This window comes from Miniopterus natalensis, chromosome 17 (assembly GCF_054644295.1).
Source record: "Miniopterus natalensis isolate mMinNat1 chromosome 17, mMinNat1.hap1, whole genome shotgun sequence".
Taxonomy (NCBI): Eukaryota; Metazoa; Chordata; class Mammalia; order Chiroptera; family Miniopteridae; genus Miniopterus; species Miniopterus natalensis.
The window spans coordinates 22,657,490-22,674,238 of NC_142097.1; the positions used below are offsets into that span (position 1 = coordinate 22,657,490).

Consider the following 16,749-nt stretch of genomic DNA (forward strand, 5'->3'; position numbering starts at 1 on the left):
TCTGGACAGAAGAGAGGCACTCAGTGAAAGCGAGAGGCTGCAGCCGCCGCTCATTTGCATCATAAGTGATTGGTTTTCCCGGCTCGTCTCTCATTAGGACACAATGGACAGTTGTTTGCTGGCGCAGCAGATCCATTTACCAAGGGGAAGAAGAGACAGAGCAAGAGTGACTGATGGGCCATAGTGGGGAGGTGGCAAGCCCGCCTTCCCTCCCTGGTGCTCCCCCAGGCCACTGGGACTCTCACACAATGAGAAGGGGCCTTACAGAGTGCACCAACCTCATCCTTTTACAGATAAGGAGACTGAGATGAGGAGGTGAGACTTGCTAAGGTTAACAGTGAGTTCATGGCAGAACTGGGGCTTCTAGAATCTACAGTCTAGATTCTAGACTCATCCCAGGGTTCACTCCACTTGCCTGCAATACCTACTCCATTTCCAGCTGGCTCAGCGTTCTTTATCTCTGGTTTCTTTCCTTCTATTCCAGACCTTGGTTTCCCTCAGTTTTCTCTCCTGTGGCCATCTAATGGCCTCTTTCTCTGTTCCTGCCCCTCTCTATCATTTCCTCTCAGTTTCCAGGCAGCCAGGATAATTAGTAAACTTCTAATTAACCCCTGCCCTAACAAGGGTGGGTCTGGCAGGAGAGGCAGCAATTTTGAAACTGTGTTGGTGTGTTTAGGGGGATAGGTGGGGAGAAGACAAATATGTGTTGTGACCTGTTATAAACCAAGCACTAAGACAGACACATGACACTCATTTTCTTACAGTTTTGCAAGGTAGGTAGGTATTCTTAGAGACAAGGAGGCTCAGAGAGGTTGGGTAACTTGCACTAGAGCACCCAGCTGCTAAGTGGTAGCTTACTGATCCACCTCACACCCTGGCACAAGAGCTAAAGAGGGTAAGAGACCTGCTGATTCCAGGTTTGCGGGAGGCACAACCTCTCTGAAGGAGGCCACTGCTTTGTTGCTCCCCCTAGGCAGCTCCTGCCTCGCACACTGCCCCCCCAACCCTCTTTACCCTCAGGTTCCCACCTTCCTCTGGGCCCCTTCTGCTCACTGGTGAAATCTCACAAATGCAAGCTTATGCCCCTGGGGGGCTGGGGAGATGGCAATCAAGACAAACCCAGTCCCAGACCTCAGAGGTATCCCTCCTGCTGACACCCCCTCCCAGTTTCCTGTCTGCTCCTCCCCTCTGTGGGTCAAGCTTGCCAGCATCTGCGTCTGTCTCATTGTGCTCTGGGGGAAGGGGAGAGCCGGGGTGTGAGTGGGTGTCTATGTGCATGAACATAAGGCCTCCGGGTTCATTCTGACACTGAATGAAAAACTCACCAATTATTCGTCCAATCTCATTAATATGCAGACAGACATCTGTTATTTAGGAGTCAACAGCAGAGGCATTTTCTTGGGGGGAGGAGCACTTATGTACATGTCCCTCTTGTCTCTCTGGCTCCTGGGAGGTAGCTGCTTGGGAATCACCCCACAGCCTGGACCTGGAGCCTCCCCCTTTCTGACTCTCACCCCCAAACCTTCAGGAGAGGGAACAGGGGATCGACTAGAGAGATGGAGGGAGGCCTGGGAACTCAGTAGGGCGAAGGCTGGAGAGGGGCTGCAGTGTGTAGAAGAAAGTCTTTTGTTAGCAGAGAGGGAAGTGGGGATACTTTAGAAGAGCTGAACCCCTTTCCTGGGGAAGAGAGTGTGGAGTTGGTGGAGAGAGCTGTGCCAGGATTGATGGTGCCCACTGGCAACCTCAGACATGACCCCTTCCTCCTACCTCCCTCAGCCTTCAGGCTGAGGGTGTCTGTGGTGGGGTCACCATGGCAACGTGGAGTCCTCACCCAGAGACTTCAGAAAAGGTAATGGGGGGCGTTTAGAGAAATGGGGACCTCAGTCTTTGGAGTCACTATAGCCCTCTCTAGTCCTTAGGATAGCAAGACACAGCCACCTGCCCTTCGTGTGTTTTGCCTTCTTCCAGCCTTGGAATCCCTAGCACAGGAAGCCCTCTCCAAGAAGCCCTTCCTGATTCCCTCAGGCCCAGCTCAGCAGCACTGGATATCTAAGTGGTCAAGAATAAAGGTTGACTTCAGCTCAGCCCTCTTTAAAGGGTCAAGCAGTTTTTCTACATCCTTTCTCCTCTGAATCTTCCTCAACAACACAAGGTAGATGTGGTGACCAGCTCCCTTTTTCCAGGTGTGAAAACTGGGGTTCAGACAGGTGCAGGGACTTGCCAAAGGCTCCCTAGGGAGGGAGGGGAAGAGCTGGGACCCAGGCCCTCAATCCCTGCCTCCCATTCTTAAGCTCTTTACATGACTGTGCCTGCTGGGAAGGCTGGAGTCACAAGGAGATGACCCTCTGTCAGCTGAAGCATTTCAGGGGTTAGACCAAGTCCCTGCCCCTGCCCCTGCCCCAGTCTCAACCCCAGCCCTTTCTTCCCCCTCCTCCCTCCTGGGCAGGCTGACTGCTGAGGTTAAGAAACACTGGAAGCATCACAGAGTGATTAGTTGTTTATTTCATTAAATGATTAACGAGACTACATTGTTTCCCAAACGGGTGTCTAATTTGTGGGGGAAACAGCTGCAGAGGAGGAAGCTGAGTCTGACTCTTGGAATTGGGGTAGGGGGTAGGTTCCCTCCCTCCAGCCTGCAGAGGCTTTGAAGGTCAAGGCACTGCCTCATTCCCTCCTCCCACCTACTGGGCTCCTCAGCCCAGAGGTACAGCCCCTCCCTAGAAATAAAACGTCTGGCAACCCAGACCTGCAGAGGGGACCAAAATCTGTTGCCAGTGGTATTGGAAATGTATTAAACTTTGGGGGCTCCTCCAGCTGATTTATCTTCCTAATTATGTTTGCTTTAGGCGGATATTGAAATGCGTTTGCATTCCCCGAGCGCAGCAGGAGAGGGAGGTTGGGAGAAGAAAGGGACACAAACACTGCACTTTGGCAGCTACAGGCTTGAGCCTGCTTTGTACCAAGTCCAAAGTGGAAAAGAGAAGCCACAAGGCCCAAAATCCCAAGTTGATGGTATGGCAGTTCCCTGGGGGGGGGGGGGGGGGGGGGGAGTCAGTCCTCTGGGATCAGACTGAGAGATGGACCTGGGAGCCCCAGCCCTTTCTGGAACCCTCAACCCAGGATTTAGGGTCCTTGAGGAGGGTCTCAGAGTCAGCCTCTAACCAGGTCACAGTTTGAGAGGGTGGGGTGCCCCATGCCCTTGAAACTGTCCCAGAATCTTTGAGGAGATTGGTTGAGATGGACCAGGACAGTGTCCAGGAGGAGAGGGAGGGAAAAGAGTATCGGATGAGCCAGGAGTGTGTGGGGACTTCTCTTCCACTCAAGGCATAGGGAAAGGAGAAGCTATTTTAAATGATACACCTCAGAATCAAGTCCCCCACCCCCCATCACCTCATCCAGATAACCATCTATCCAAAACCCAAATCTGGCCACTTCATTCTCTGCTTGAAATCCCTCCTCACATCCTCAGAAGGAAGTCCTGGTTCCTTTGTGGGCCCTGCAGTGGCCTTAATGTACCTTCCCAGCCTTGTCTTCTGCCCTCCTGGCCATGGCAGCCCCAACAGTGCCATGTTGTTTCTCACCTCCATGTGTTCGCACGTCCTCTACCCTCTGTCCCGAGTGCCCTTCCTACCCCCTTCCTGCCTGGCGAACTCCTCTTCAACCCTCAGGACCTGGCTCAGAGGACTGGCTCCTAAGGCTGTAAGGAACTCCCACAGCCAAGGCACTGTCATACCTGGGGCACCTCTTTTTTCTAATGGGCTGGTCCCCCAGAGCAAAGAGACTGGTCCTTTCAGCCTCCCAAGCCGGTGTCTGGCACACAGTTTGTGTTCAGTACATATTTGCTGAATGAATGAGGGAGGGATGGGCTGTGATTTAGGGGAGGAATCCCAGCAGATGGGAGGGTAAGGTCTGTGTTCTCTCTCAGAGTATGTCTGGAAGAACCGTCTGGGGCTGGGGGAGGGGAGGGCCAGGGATGGTTCCTGGGGGAGAATGTCACCGAAAAGAGGCCAGTGGGACCAGAGCCAGGGAGGGAATACAGGACAATGTGAAACCAGACTCCGGAGAAAACAGACCAGCACTGTCTTTCCTGACAACAAGTGCTCCAGCCAGCCCCTCCACCAGCTTTCCTTCTCTAGGGGATTGGGGAGGGGGGGTGGCCCTAAACTCAGCTGATCTCCCTCCAAAATCATCAAAGAGCTCAGGATGGAAAGAGGGTGAGAACTCCTGCTCCCCCTCTGAGGAGACCCCAGAACCAAACCTCTGTCCCCTTGGGAAACTTCCCTCAGCCGAGGGTCAGCTTCTGTGACGTGGGGGTTTTTGATACAGTCCCCACCCCCACAACTCCCAGGGCACCAGCAGACTCCAAGGCGAGGGTGTATGGAGGTAGTAAGCAAAGGGCCTGGACCACTTCAGCAGGACCCTTCCCACACTAGCAGGGGGCCCCAGCTGGGCTGAGTAATGAATTGCACATCAGTCCACTTTAAAACCCCCTGATGGCTTTAGGATCGTCTGGCTCATTAACTGATATGAAAATTCCCAAGATATCTCACTTCCCCACCTCTGGCTCCTAGAAGGACACTGCTGATCCAAACCGTGACCTCCTCTGCTGCTTCTGTGAGCATAGACAGGAAAGTTCTTCCTAAAGTCTAACTTTTCCTCCTGCTGCTAGAGATTGGTAGACTGGTTTTTTAGAAAGCAACAAAACTAAAGCCACAGCCGTTTTCCATGGACACGGGCTTTATTTGGGGACTGTTGGGGGAAGAGAGGGAGAAGCTAGGACTGGTGGGTATGTGGGGGGAGGGGCTTCTCAACTCGATTTTTAATTTAGTGCATGTTGCCTGGAGGTTAGGATGAGTGAGAACAGCTGTAGAAGTGAGATGAGAAGAAAAGGAAAGGTCGTGGAATGGACACTTTCCTTAGGGAAGGAAGCCAGGATCAAGATATGGGAACTGGAGGCGGGGAGGGAAGGCACCCTTCACATGCTGAGACTCAACCAAGGTCACTGCTCGATGGCAGTTTCTCTAAGCCCCCTGCCCCATCCCAGCTCCTGGCCCAGATGCCTGCCCTGCTAGCTCCCTCAACTTCCTGTGGAGAGGAGGGGGGTGAGGATGCTGGGAATGGTGGCACCCTCTGCCTCTGGGTCCCTTGCCCAGGAGAATTGCTCACTCAGCCTGCCCTGAAGTTCCAGCCAGAGGCAGGAGGTCAGGAAGCCAGGGTGCAGGCAGGGGAACAACTGTGCCCTTCACCACCCCTCTTGACACTCTGCCCCTCGCCGGCTCCTCACATGAGGTTGCAACTCTTGGCTCGATCCTTGTGTATCTCGCCTTCATTCCCGCTCCCCCGGTCTGGCCTTCCTGCCAGCTGAGTGGATCGCTGCAGTCCCCGGCGTGAGTCAGTACGGCGCAGCTGCCTATGGCCACGGCCAAGGGAGGCCACTGTGGCCACGTGGAAGACATCCCTGACGCTGCGCTCGGAGGACCTGGAGGAGCACTCCACGTAGGACACGGCCCCCACCTGCTTGGCCAGCACAGTGCCCTGGAAGGATGGAGTGCATGAAGGAAGTTATGAGGCCTAGCTTGCAGCTTCAGCAAGGCGCAGAGAGGCTGAGGGCTGCGGGAGGGAGGAGGTCAAGGGATCAAATCAGAGGTTAGAGGCCAAGACAATGGATGAATAAAATAGGGTGTTTTCAAATCAGAGACTCAGAGGGTCAGAAGTGGGAGATTTAGGCTGGGAAGAGGTCAAGGGTCCCACCTGTTCATGTGTAACTGGGATAAGCCTCTGCTTGGACAGCTCCCTCAGTGTGGCCAGGTCAGTCCGCATGTCCAGTTTACAGCCAACCAGCACAACCTTGGCATTGGGGCAAAACTCCTGAGTCTCCCCTTGCCACTATTTGGGGAAAGAAAGTAGAGTTAAGGGTGAACCATGCTCCACACCAGGAGGCCACCCTTTATCAGAGCATGCAGAAACCAACACCCCTCTGGACCCGTGTGAGCAAGCAGGTGGGATGGTGGGCTTGAGCTGAAAGCGGAGATGGGGTGTGGGAGAGGGGGAGGGCGGAGAGGGCTGGGGGAGGGCTGGAAGGTCTGCACTCTGCTTCTAATTCAGGGGCCATGAAGCGCCTGCCAGCCTGGAGCCTTCCCATTCTGACCCCCTTTCCCAAGTTTGCTCCTGGGAACAGACAAATCCAGCCCTCCCCTCCCCCACCTGGGAACTGGGGCTGCCTTAGCTGACTTCTGTCCTTTCACCATAGGCTTTTCTCATGGAAATAGGGGCCTGGAGAGGACACCACAGGGGTTTCCTGAGCTCCCAGAGCAGCATTCTCATCCAGTCCATCTGGGGCTTCCATGGCCAAGGAGATAGGGAGGGTGGCTAAGGAATCTCTTGAGCACCTCTCTCTGCTCTCCCCCATGACCCCCAGATTCCCTACCCAGCTCTGAGGACTGATTTTCAGGAAAGGGGGGTTGGGAGAATGAGAACATCACACACTCTCCAGCTGATGATTCATGTTGTGTCAGGACCATGGTTTCTGGTCTCCCTCAGTATAGCTTCCTGCTTCCCTAGGCTCCCACCTTCTTGAGGACACTGTCCAGTGTTTCTGGTCGGCTAATGTCGAAGCAGATGAGCACAGCGTCTGAATCAGGATAGGCCAGGGGCCGGACATTATCATAGTAAGAGGAACCTGAGAGAAGACAGAGGGGAGAGGGCAGACCAGGATCCTGAGTGTGTGGAAGGCCTGGAAGGGAATGGGGGACCTGATGCTAGGATCAGAGAATGGAAAAGAGCAGTTATTAATAACCATCAAAGAGTCTATGTTTCTCCAAGGCGGGGGCAGGCAGAGGGGAGGTTAGATGGCAGAAAACAGTTCACTACTTCCCTAGGGGTTTCTCTAAAAGTAATTATTCTTCATCTTTTCTGAGTCTGAGAAGCTCATGAAATCAATCGATATTCTCACAAAATTCTGCATGTGCTTTTTGGGCTCTGACAGACATCTTCTAATGACCTCCAGGGTACCAGAGTAAAAATAAAAACCCTCCTCCTTTTTGGAGAAGGGAGAGAGCTCTCCCATTCTCTCGGGACTTGATCTCAGATTTCTATAGTTGAGTCTAGAGAAGTAGTTCCCATACCCAAAGAAATTCTAAATGTCTTTCCTATACCCAGTCCAATCCCCTAAAACACATGTTCCCAAATAAAAAAACATTCCTTCTCAACTTTCCCAGGTAGGCAGAATCCAGCGGAGGGGATTGGATACTGGGCTTTTCTCTTTCAGGACTGGTTTCTATGTATGTCAGCAAGCTCTGCCTTAGTTTCCCTGGCTTTAAGCAGAAAATAGATTTTCCTTCCTCCTAGAATTAGATGGATGGGCTGAGCTGACCTGAAGCCTAAAGGTTTAGCCAGGGAGGAGGGCCTTGGAAGTCAGGGTGACCCCAGGGAGTTGGCTACCTGAAGTGTCCCACATGTTGAGCTCAATGCGACGCTTGTCTATCTCAAAGCTTGCGGTGTAGTTCTCAAACACGGTGGGGACATAACTCTGCAGACAGAGATGGGTCAAGATGAGATCCTCCAGTCCTCACCCCAGACAAATGCCCAACTCATTCCCACACCCCGTCCAGCCCAGCACCTGAACGCAAGTTGGTTTGATGTTGGGCAAAGGGGAGATCCTGGGAGCGGCTGCCTCAGGGAATCTCTGCTAGGCTTCCAGAACCCCTTCTGGCCCTTTCAGCCCCTAGTTCGTCCCCTCTCCGATGCCCAGGACCCCCGACATTCCCCTAGCACCCCCTCTGGGATCCTCTGCTTCCTCCAAACCCCAATCATCTCACCCTGATCCCTAGTTCCTCCCACCCCAATCCTCTGCAGTCCTTCCAGAGCCCCCAACACTCCCTCCCCGCCCCCCCGCCCCGGTCCTCCAAGCCTCTATCTCTTGTCCCTGGTTACCCCAGCACCCACTGCTGTCCGTCCCCCGGGCCCCAGTCACCCATCCCCGCGACCTCAGCTTCCCCCTCCCAAGACGCCGGTCCCTCACCCCAGGGTAGGCGTCCTTGGCGAACACCTGCAGCAGCGCCGTCTTGCCGCACTCCGCGTCCCCCACCACCACGATCTTGCAGCGGCCGCTCTGCCCCTCCATGGTCCCGGCTACGCGCCGGCCCCCCGCGCAGCCCCCCTCCCGGGCCCCGATGCCGCCTCCCCCGCCTCCCCCGCTGCTGCAGCTGCAGCCACTCGGGCCGCCGACACCGGCATCTCGCGGGCCCGCGCCGAGCCCCCACGCGGGGCCGCGGCCCCCCCTCTGCCCCGCCCCCAGCCCGGCGGCCGCGCCCCCGGCCCCGCCTCCCGGTCGCGCAGCCTGGAGGCGGGGCCCAGGGGAGCTGGCCGGGACCCCGGGAAACCTAGGCGGGAGAGCAGGGTTCCAGCGCGCTAGTGGGAGCCAAGGGGCCCCTGCTGGTTTGGGGCAGGCGGAGCTGGGCTATTTGACTGATTTGACTTCCTTGAGGGTGGGGGTGAGGGGAGGGTGGGGGCGGAGCTTGGGCGAAGTTCGGAGGGGTAGGATGGGATCAGCGCACTCTTAAGGTTCGGGCCTTTTGCGTGCCCACGCGTGCACTCCGGTGTGCTAGTGCGGACACGCGAGGCGGCAACCACCCACTTCCTGAATAGGAAGAGGCCCGAGATGGTAGGGGAAGGAGGGAGTCTTTTGGGTTCAGTCTCCCTCCTCCATGCTCAGGTCCCTGCAGGAAGTCTTGGGATTAGGACGGTGTAGACTCCGTCACCCCAACCAGGAAAATGGTGACGTCATGGCTTTCCGTCCCCATGGCAACGGATGGCCCAGTCTCGGGCTATGGTGACTTAAGGACCCGCATGGACTAACAGGGAGGCAAGAATGAGTCTCTCCAGCCAAGCACAGGGTGAAAAGTTTTGGGGGAGCTGCGTCCTCTGGTGGATATCTCGGGGAGACAGGGGGAGCGAAGAAGCGGCAGATCAAATTGCCCAGAGTGACAGCACTGCTGGAGCCAGAGACAAGCTCTAGTCATTTCAGGCTTGATCCGAAATCTAACAATTAATCGAGCTACTGTTTTGCATTTGTATGACATCTTTTACCTTTTGTTTTATTTCTTTATTATTATTTAAAAAATATATCTGTATTGATTTCAGAGAGAGGAAGGGAAAGGGAGAGAGAGCGATAGAAACATCAAGGATGAGAGAGTCATTGATCAACTGCCTCCTGCACTGCCTGGCACTGGGGATCAAGCCCGCAACCCGAACATGTGCCCTGACCAGGAATCCATCCGCGACATCCTGGATCCTAGGTGGATGCTCAACCGCTGAGCCATGCCGGCCTGTCATCTTTTACTTTTTAAAAGCCCTTCTTTACATCGGGGACACTCGATTTAATTTTATCTTTACCCTTTACCAAGCAACATCTCCACCATTTCACAGAAGGGAAAATTGAGGCACAGAGTTTTAATCATCAAAAATCAAATGGAAAGTTTTAAAGACTCTATCTCCCTGCTCCAAGTTAGCCACTGATAGACCACGCGGAACGGGTCACTTATGGATAGAATCAGAGCCTGAGGAACAACTTGGTTGGGTTCTGGTCCACAGGTGGCTAGCTCTCCAAATGTCAGCGCAGGTTTGGGGATCGTCCTTCAAACTGCCCCTTAACATATTTTTTAACTTGCGTAAGGTTTATTATGTAAATTAAATCGCGATCTGCATGACTCCAAGAATGCCCTAGCGTGTGTCTGTACGCAGACATTCCTCGTCCCCACTTTTCACAACCCGGCAGCACCCGCACTGTGGCCCTGGCTCTTTAAGGGGCCCGCCCCTGGGCAGGCGCCCCGCCCCTTCTCAGAGTCCGCAGCCGCGGCTCAGCCGGACTCGCGCTCCGCCCTTCGCAGCTGTACACCCTTCGTCCAGCTGTGTGCGCACGTCGCGAGTCCCAGCCATGTCCGCCGAGAGAGAGGTAGCCGAGGTGGCCACCTTGGTGGCGGCGGCCGAGGCAGGGGCAGTAGAGGAAGCCTCTTCGCCGCCCCCGAATGCCGCAGCAGCGGGCGACGCCCCCGCACCCACGGCCTCCGAGGGGGCCGCCGCCTCGCAGCCGCGGCTGCGCTCTCTGGTGCTCACTGGCTTTGGCGGCTACGACAAGGTGAAGCTGCAGAGCCGGCCGGCCGCGCCCCCGGCCCCCGGCCCCGGGCAGCTGACGCTGCGCGTCCGGGCCAGTGGGCTCAACTTCGCGGACGTTATGGCCCGGCAGGGGCTTTACGACCGCCTGCCGCAGCTGCCCGTCATTCCGGGCATGGAGGGCGCGGGAGTCGTGACCGCGGTGGGCGAGGGAGTCAACGACCGCAAGGTAAACGGACCAGCCCAGGGCAGGGCTGTGAGGGTAGTGGGGCAGTAGTGGGCGGGCGCCGGGGGTGTGGCAGGGTGGGGCAAACTGGCACCGACCTGGGTAGACGGGCATGGAAGATGTAGGAAAGGAGCCTGGGCTCTGAGGCTCCTGGAAAACTGGATTTATATTTGGGAGTCGGGGGCGAAGACGGAGTTATCGCCCCCTTCCCAACCATTTTTAATTGTGGCCGCCCCCCAGAAGCAGCGGTGGTGGTGGTGGGTGTGTGGGGGGAAACAATAAGGCAACCATGCGCATGCGCGCAATGACCGTACCCCCCCCTCCTCCGCGCTCCCCCGACCCTCAATCCCCAGTAAAACCACACTTGTACCCCTGCCCATCAAACACTCCCCGGGTAATTGCGGTCTGTGACCCCAAATGACGGTTGGTGCCTCGTTCCTCAAGGGAGCTTGAGGAGCTATGTAGTCGGAGTTGGGCGGCGGCACAAGGCTGTGCCAGAGCCCTGGTCACATGCAGCCCCGTGGTGTGTGGGGGTGTGAGGCGGCCCCTCCCAGAACAGGGCCTAGAGACGAGACACGCCCATCTTATGGAAGAGAGGGAGCCTGCCACCCCCCACCCCCACCACCGGCCCTAGTCTGATTTTGGTGGGGGCCAGGGGGAGGTTCAGATACAGGGTTGAGATTGGGTCTCTGGATCTTTGTTTTGGACTCTGTCTCCCGTGACTGCAATATCTCCTCCTCCAGTGACTCAGCCATTGGGTTACGGGTTACGGGTTACGGGTTACGACCCCCGTGGCTGCCCTTGGGAACGTCCCAGCGGGCGGAACGTGCGTAAGCCTTTCCTGTGGAGGACCCTCAGAAACCCTGGCTGTGCTTATTTGGACTGGGGTGGGGGGTGTGGCACCGGGAGCAGGTTGGCCCAGCTCTGCCGGTCTGTTTCTCCTTTACATTTATCATTAATCTTGGCCACAACCCTGAACACCGGAGAGTTCAAAATGTCCAACTTTTTGGGAGACTTGGGGTGAGTCTTTGCCTGTCATTTGTTTTGGGGTTTCTTTTCAAATCAAGCCCCTGCAAGAGAAGCTCCTTAGATGCAGCCTTTCTCTTGCTGGACCTGCTAGTCCTACATCCCAGAGCTGGAATTCTTGGATTATTTGTACATGCAAACATCCTCTTTAAAGGGCCTCTTCCTGGATTCAGCTCTGGCCCCACCCTTTCCACTGACTTCTAAATAATCCCACTCTTGAGAAATCTACTTTTTTTTTAAGTGGGGGGAGTTGTAGTTCATGTTGCTGCTGAAGGCCACCCACCTAACCTCTCCTTCCAACACTTTCCACTTGGTAAATACAGGATATCCTGTCCAGGGCAAGAATCTGATTGTAAGAGGCTGGATTCTGTGGGGAGAGCCCTCCCTGCCTCCTGATATCAGGGTTGACCCTGCTCTGTCATGGGCTGAGAGGTAGGCATTAGTGTGGGTAAGTGATGAGCCTTGTTCTAGGCCAGATCTGGGCCTGGTCACCACCCAGAGTGACCACTGCACTTTTCTTAGTCCTCCAGGGTGATTGCCGAGTCTGCCAATCCTGAGTTCTGGGGTGGAATGCTTTCATTCCCCACACTTCATCTCAGATCAGTGCTTGCAGGGAAAGATCCTAGCCTGCCCTCAGTCCTCCTTGGCGATGAAATGTGGGGCCTTGACACGAAAAGGGTGTGTGGCAGAGTCCCATCCCCCTTCCCCATGGATTCCAAATCTCATTAATATACAGCATTCCCAGCATTCCTGGCAGGGACCAAGACAGACCCGGATTATCCCTGAGCAGCACCCACACCTCCCTCTTCACGCTCTTCAGAGAGTGAGGAGAGGCCTTTCTTTCTCCTGAGAATGCCCCCTTTTCCCTGCCCTAAGCGGGAGAGAAGGGTTCTGTTTTGTTTGCTCCCTTTCGTTCCTGAAAGGAGGCTCTCCTACAGGTGACTGAGAGTGAGGAAAATGCCTTTTGCTGGTGGGAGGGATTGTGTGGCTCTCCTTGCCCATCACGCCCCCCCCATCTCTGGGTGAAAGTGTCTTCTGGGCCCCCAGTGCTGGCTCAGATACTTTTCCTGAGGGTACCACACCCAGCCCTAACTGCTCAGAGATCTTTACCTGTGCTGTGGTATGGACCTTATCACATACTCCCTCTTCCTTCAGTTACTGGAATGGTGACCTCCCCTCCTAGTTACTGTTATTGTCATTATTATTATTCGCTAACAGTACTAAGTGTCTACTAGGTGGCCAACATTTGGCTAAAAAAATGACTAAATACTTTGTCACTTAATCCTCATAACTGCCCTATTTTACTGATAGGAAAACTGGAGCTCAAAAAGGTTAAGTAATTTTCTGTTTGCCCAATGTCTCATCAGTAAACAGTGGAGCCTGTTTTGTTTTGTTTAACAGAAGCAGTTTGATCTGTTCAACAATACTTTATGCTGCCCTAACTGTAAGCTTCTTGCATCAGGAACCTTAAATAATAGTGAAGTCTAATATCTGTAAAATGGAGATAAGGATAGTATCTACCTCAAAGAGCTGACCTAAGGGTTAATTGTTTACATATAAAGCACTTACAGTAGGTCCTGGACCTTGGGAAGTACTCAATAAAGGTAAGTTGTTACTGTTTTTTATGACATTATTATTATTATTATTACCATAACTACTGCTGCTCCTTCTGCTGCTACTTCATTACCAGGAAGAGAGCCTTGTACGTAACAGAAGGTCATAAATTGCCAATGGATGAATGAATGACTGAATCATACTCTTCTTCCATTCTTCAAGGTAGGGGACCGGGTGATGGTATTGATCCGTTCGGGCATGTGGCAGGAGGAGGTGACTGTGCCCTCAGCCCAGACCTTCCTGATGCCTGAGGCCATGACTTTTGAGGAAGCCGCTGCTTTGCTGGTCAATTACATCACAGCATACATGGTCCTCTTTGATTTTGGCAACCTACGGCCTGGGAACAGCGTTTTGGTACACATGGCTGCAGGTGACAGGCCCCTTTCCTTTACCCTCCCTCCTTACCTTACCCAGATTCCCTCCTAGGCCCCTTCTCTGCAGCACGTCTGGACTGTTGTCATGGTAACACCAGGCTGCCTTGGCCTATGGCGCCCAAGGCCTTGGTAGTATTGTTGCCGTGGCAACATTCAGGCACCAGATCCAGCCTGGTGTGCTATCCATAGCAACATGCCCTCTCCCAGCACCCCTTCCTTGCCAGCCACCCTTCGCACAATTCTCAATCACAGAAATTGGACATGAGAGGGGGGCAGAAAGCCTCCAAAAGAGCCCAGGCAAAATGAAAGTGATGGGATCGGTCTTTGAGAGGCAAGAATGAAGTGGTGGCTGGGTGACTCTATATCCCCTCCTTATGAAGGTGTCTTGCTGCAGGGGGTGTGGGTATAGCTGCCTTGCAGCTGTGCCGCACAGTGGAGAATGTGACGGTGTTCGGAACGGCCTCGGCCAGTAAGCACAACGTGCTGAAGGAGAACGGGGTCACATACCCCATTGACTACCACACGACTGACTACGTGGATGAGATCAAGAAGATCTCCCCCAAAGGTAGGGTAGTGTATGGGGTGGCATGGGACAGAGAGGCAGGTCTCCAGACTGGTGATTCTAACGCTGTTCCTGGCTCCCCTCATTCTGTGACAGGCGTGGACATCGTCATGGACCCTCTGGGTGGATCAGATACTGCCAAGGGCTACAACCTCCTTAAACCCATGGGCAAAGTGATCACTTATGGTGAGTCAGTTGGCTGGAATGGAGAGGGAAAGGGGAAGCAGAGTGGGATATAGGGGCCCAGGGCTTTTGAGTGAAGGCAGGGACCCAGGTGCTCTAGGAAGAGTGCCAGAATTAGAATGTTCATTCAGATTGCTGCCTCCTGGGCGCAGCTACTGTCATTTTCTTTCACAACCTTTCATGTGAATCATAGTAAATTTTGTGCTCTTTCTGTGCTCCTGATTGGGGATTATTCCTGATGCAAAATCAACCAGTCTGCCTTCTTCTGTCCTACCTTCCTGGGCTTCTTGGGGTAGCTGCATTTTCATTTTAAAAACTACTTTATATACCTTAAACTAATATAAAATAATATTGAATGTAAACTGTAATTGAAAAATTAAAATTAAAAAACCATTTCAGATAAAAATAAAACATAAAGATTAGAACAATTTTTGAGTTAGAAGGAGTCTTTTTGGACCTGGTGGCCTGCAGATGGGGGATTACCCTGTCACTTCCTGGCACTGCTGTGGATAATTATAAGGGGCCCACAGTGGGCAGATGAACATGGATCCAGACACCCAGGGATGTGCCTGGCACCTGGGTTCACAGGCTGTGTCTCCTTGTCTCTCAGGAATGGCCAGCCTAGTGACAGGCCCCAAGCGGAGCCTGATGGCCATGGCACGCACATGGTGGAATCAGTTCAGCGTGACAGCTCTGCAGCTGCTGTCGGCCAACCGAGCTGTGTGTGGCTACCACCTGGGCTACCTGGATGGTGAGGTGGAGCTGCTCAATAGGGTGGTGACCCACCTCGTGACTCTGTACAATCAGGGCCACATCAAACCTCACATTGACTCTGTGTGGCCCTTCGAGAAGGTGAGTGTGCTGGCTCTGCAGGGAGGGCCTGGGTAGGACCCTGGAAGCTTGGGGTCACGGGGGTAGGATTCCTGGGAGGAGGGGAGCCGCCTCCTGTAGGCTGAGTCTCTGGAGGGGCTGGATGGCACTGGGAGCAGAGTCTTGCCTTCCTCTTCAGGTGGTGGATGCCATGAGGCAGATGCAGGAGAAGAAGAATGTGGGCAAAGTGCTCCTGGTGCCTGGGCCAGAGAAGGAGAACTAGGACGGGGGCTGGGAGACCCCCAGGACCCGGGAAGAGAGAAGCTGGGAAGCCACGTGACTGCCCCGTACCCTCGCATTTCATCCTTTGTCGTAATGCTCTGCCCTCTCTCCCCCAAAGGTCTGTGGTGATGACCTCCCCCATGCCCTGTTCTTTCTCTTTAGCCAGGGCTGCCCCCTCCCTCCTTCCTGCCCTCTGAAGAGGTTGGGAAGTGACCACTTGGATGTCTGGGCCCTGCCAAGGGGACAGGGAGGGACAGAGGGAGACCGGCTGCTTCCTGCCCCCACCCTTTCCCCGGGCCTGCTGTGCTGCTTTTGTGCCAAGGCTAGCCAATCCCTTCCCGTTCTGTTCTACGTGCTTCCGCCTCTGCCTCATCTCCCCTCCTGCCCCTGCCCCACTACCTTCCCCAAAGAATTGAAATGTCAGCTCAGGATATGGGGCCAATCTGTGTGAGTCCAGCATGTCCCTGTTTCGCCCTAGTGTCCCTTCAACCTGGGCCGACCAGCGCCCACCTCTGAATTCTTTGCCTCGTTGCATGGCCTTGTCTTCTCGTCCCCAACTTCTTAAGCACAACTGGGCTTCGTCCACCTCCAGGTTTTCTGCCACTCTTAACCAAGGTTGCTTCTTACAACAAGGGCAGGAATCACACTTGCTCCCCTAGGTCACAACCCTGTGGGAGGGACACAGAGCACCCCCTTTCCTTCACTGAGTTCTCTGGATCTGTTCTCAGTGCCTTAGCAATGGAAAACCTGTGCTTGTGTATGGGGGTGGGGGTCCCTGTCTCGCACCTCCTTTTCTACCCCTGTACTCCCCAGTGCCTTCCTTGTTCTGGTGGAGCTGGGATTTTGCTGCTCCCCAGTCCCACAACACTGCCAAAAATCTGTGTGTGTGCCAGTGTGGGGGGTGGGGGCAGCCCCAAGCCTCCTGGGTTCCGTGCCATGTCCTGTCTCTCTCTGGGCTCCCATTTCTCTATCAGTGCTTGAGGAAAAAGAGGTGGGGAAGTTTTCTCAGCCTTGCAGATAAGTGTGGCATTTACCAGCCAGAACTCCGGGAGGCAATGCTGTTTATTCCTTATTCTGGGACCAAAGTAAAAATTAAAGCACATCCCCGTGCTGTCATGGGAGGGCCCCTGCCCCCTGCCCTCTCAGAGCAGGGAGGCATCGTTTCAAATTCAGCCCCAAACTTTGTTTACATGGGTGGGGAGATGGAGCAGGGGAGTAAAAAGGGGCAGGGAGGGTGGCGCGGGTTAGGACCTGGGCCTCTGGAACCAAAGTAGGGACTTCCTGGGGTAGGGGTGTAACTCCCTCTGCTCTCTGAGCTGGAATTAGGAAGGGTTATTGCCCCAGCCATTGCCAATGGGAGGTGGCAGGGAGGGGCTCAGCCTCTTCATTGTCCAAATGAGGCCTAAACGGTGTGAAGTGCGACTTCTGCTTTTGTGTACCCCACCCCATTACCGAAGCTGCCTTTGTGTTTGTGTCAATAAAAAGCCAAACCCTGGGTCCTGGATATTGCCTCTGAGAGCTGAGGGAAGGTGAGCTGGTGAAAGGCTAGTGCTGATAGTGGA

At 54.4% G+C, this 16,749-nt stretch overlaps 2 protein-coding genes across 2 annotated transcripts; one reads left to right on the plus strand and one right to left on the minus strand.

Moving 5' to 3' along the window:
* Nucleotides 1-3,639: 3,639 nt before the first annotated feature.
* RND2 (Rho family GTPase 2) lies at nucleotides 3,640-8,122 on the minus strand. The gene is made up of 5 exons (XM_016202035.2): nucleotides 8,021-8,122; nucleotides 7,441-7,528; nucleotides 6,570-6,679; nucleotides 5,752-5,886; nucleotides 3,640-5,535 (listed from the first exon to the last, which is right to left on the minus strand). Exons 1-5 carry the CDS (start codon nucleotides 8,120-8,122, stop codon nucleotides 5,281-5,283), a joined length of 690 nt encoding a protein of 229 aa, XP_016057521.1. The 3' UTR covers nucleotides 3,640-5,280.
* Nucleotides 8,123-9,869: 1,747 nt separating this feature from the next.
* Nucleotides 9,870-16,682, plus strand: VAT1 (vesicle amine transport 1). Its single transcript, XM_016202146.2, has 6 exons — nucleotides 9,870-10,339; nucleotides 13,139-13,346; nucleotides 13,745-13,915; nucleotides 14,009-14,098; nucleotides 14,706-14,947; nucleotides 15,105-16,682. Exons 1-6 carry the CDS (start codon nucleotides 9,935-9,937, stop codon nucleotides 15,186-15,188), a joined length of 1,200 nt encoding a protein of 399 aa, XP_016057632.2. The 5' UTR covers nucleotides 9,870-9,934; the 3' UTR covers nucleotides 15,189-16,682.
* The last annotated feature ends 67 nt before the right edge of the window (nucleotides 16,683-16,749 follow it).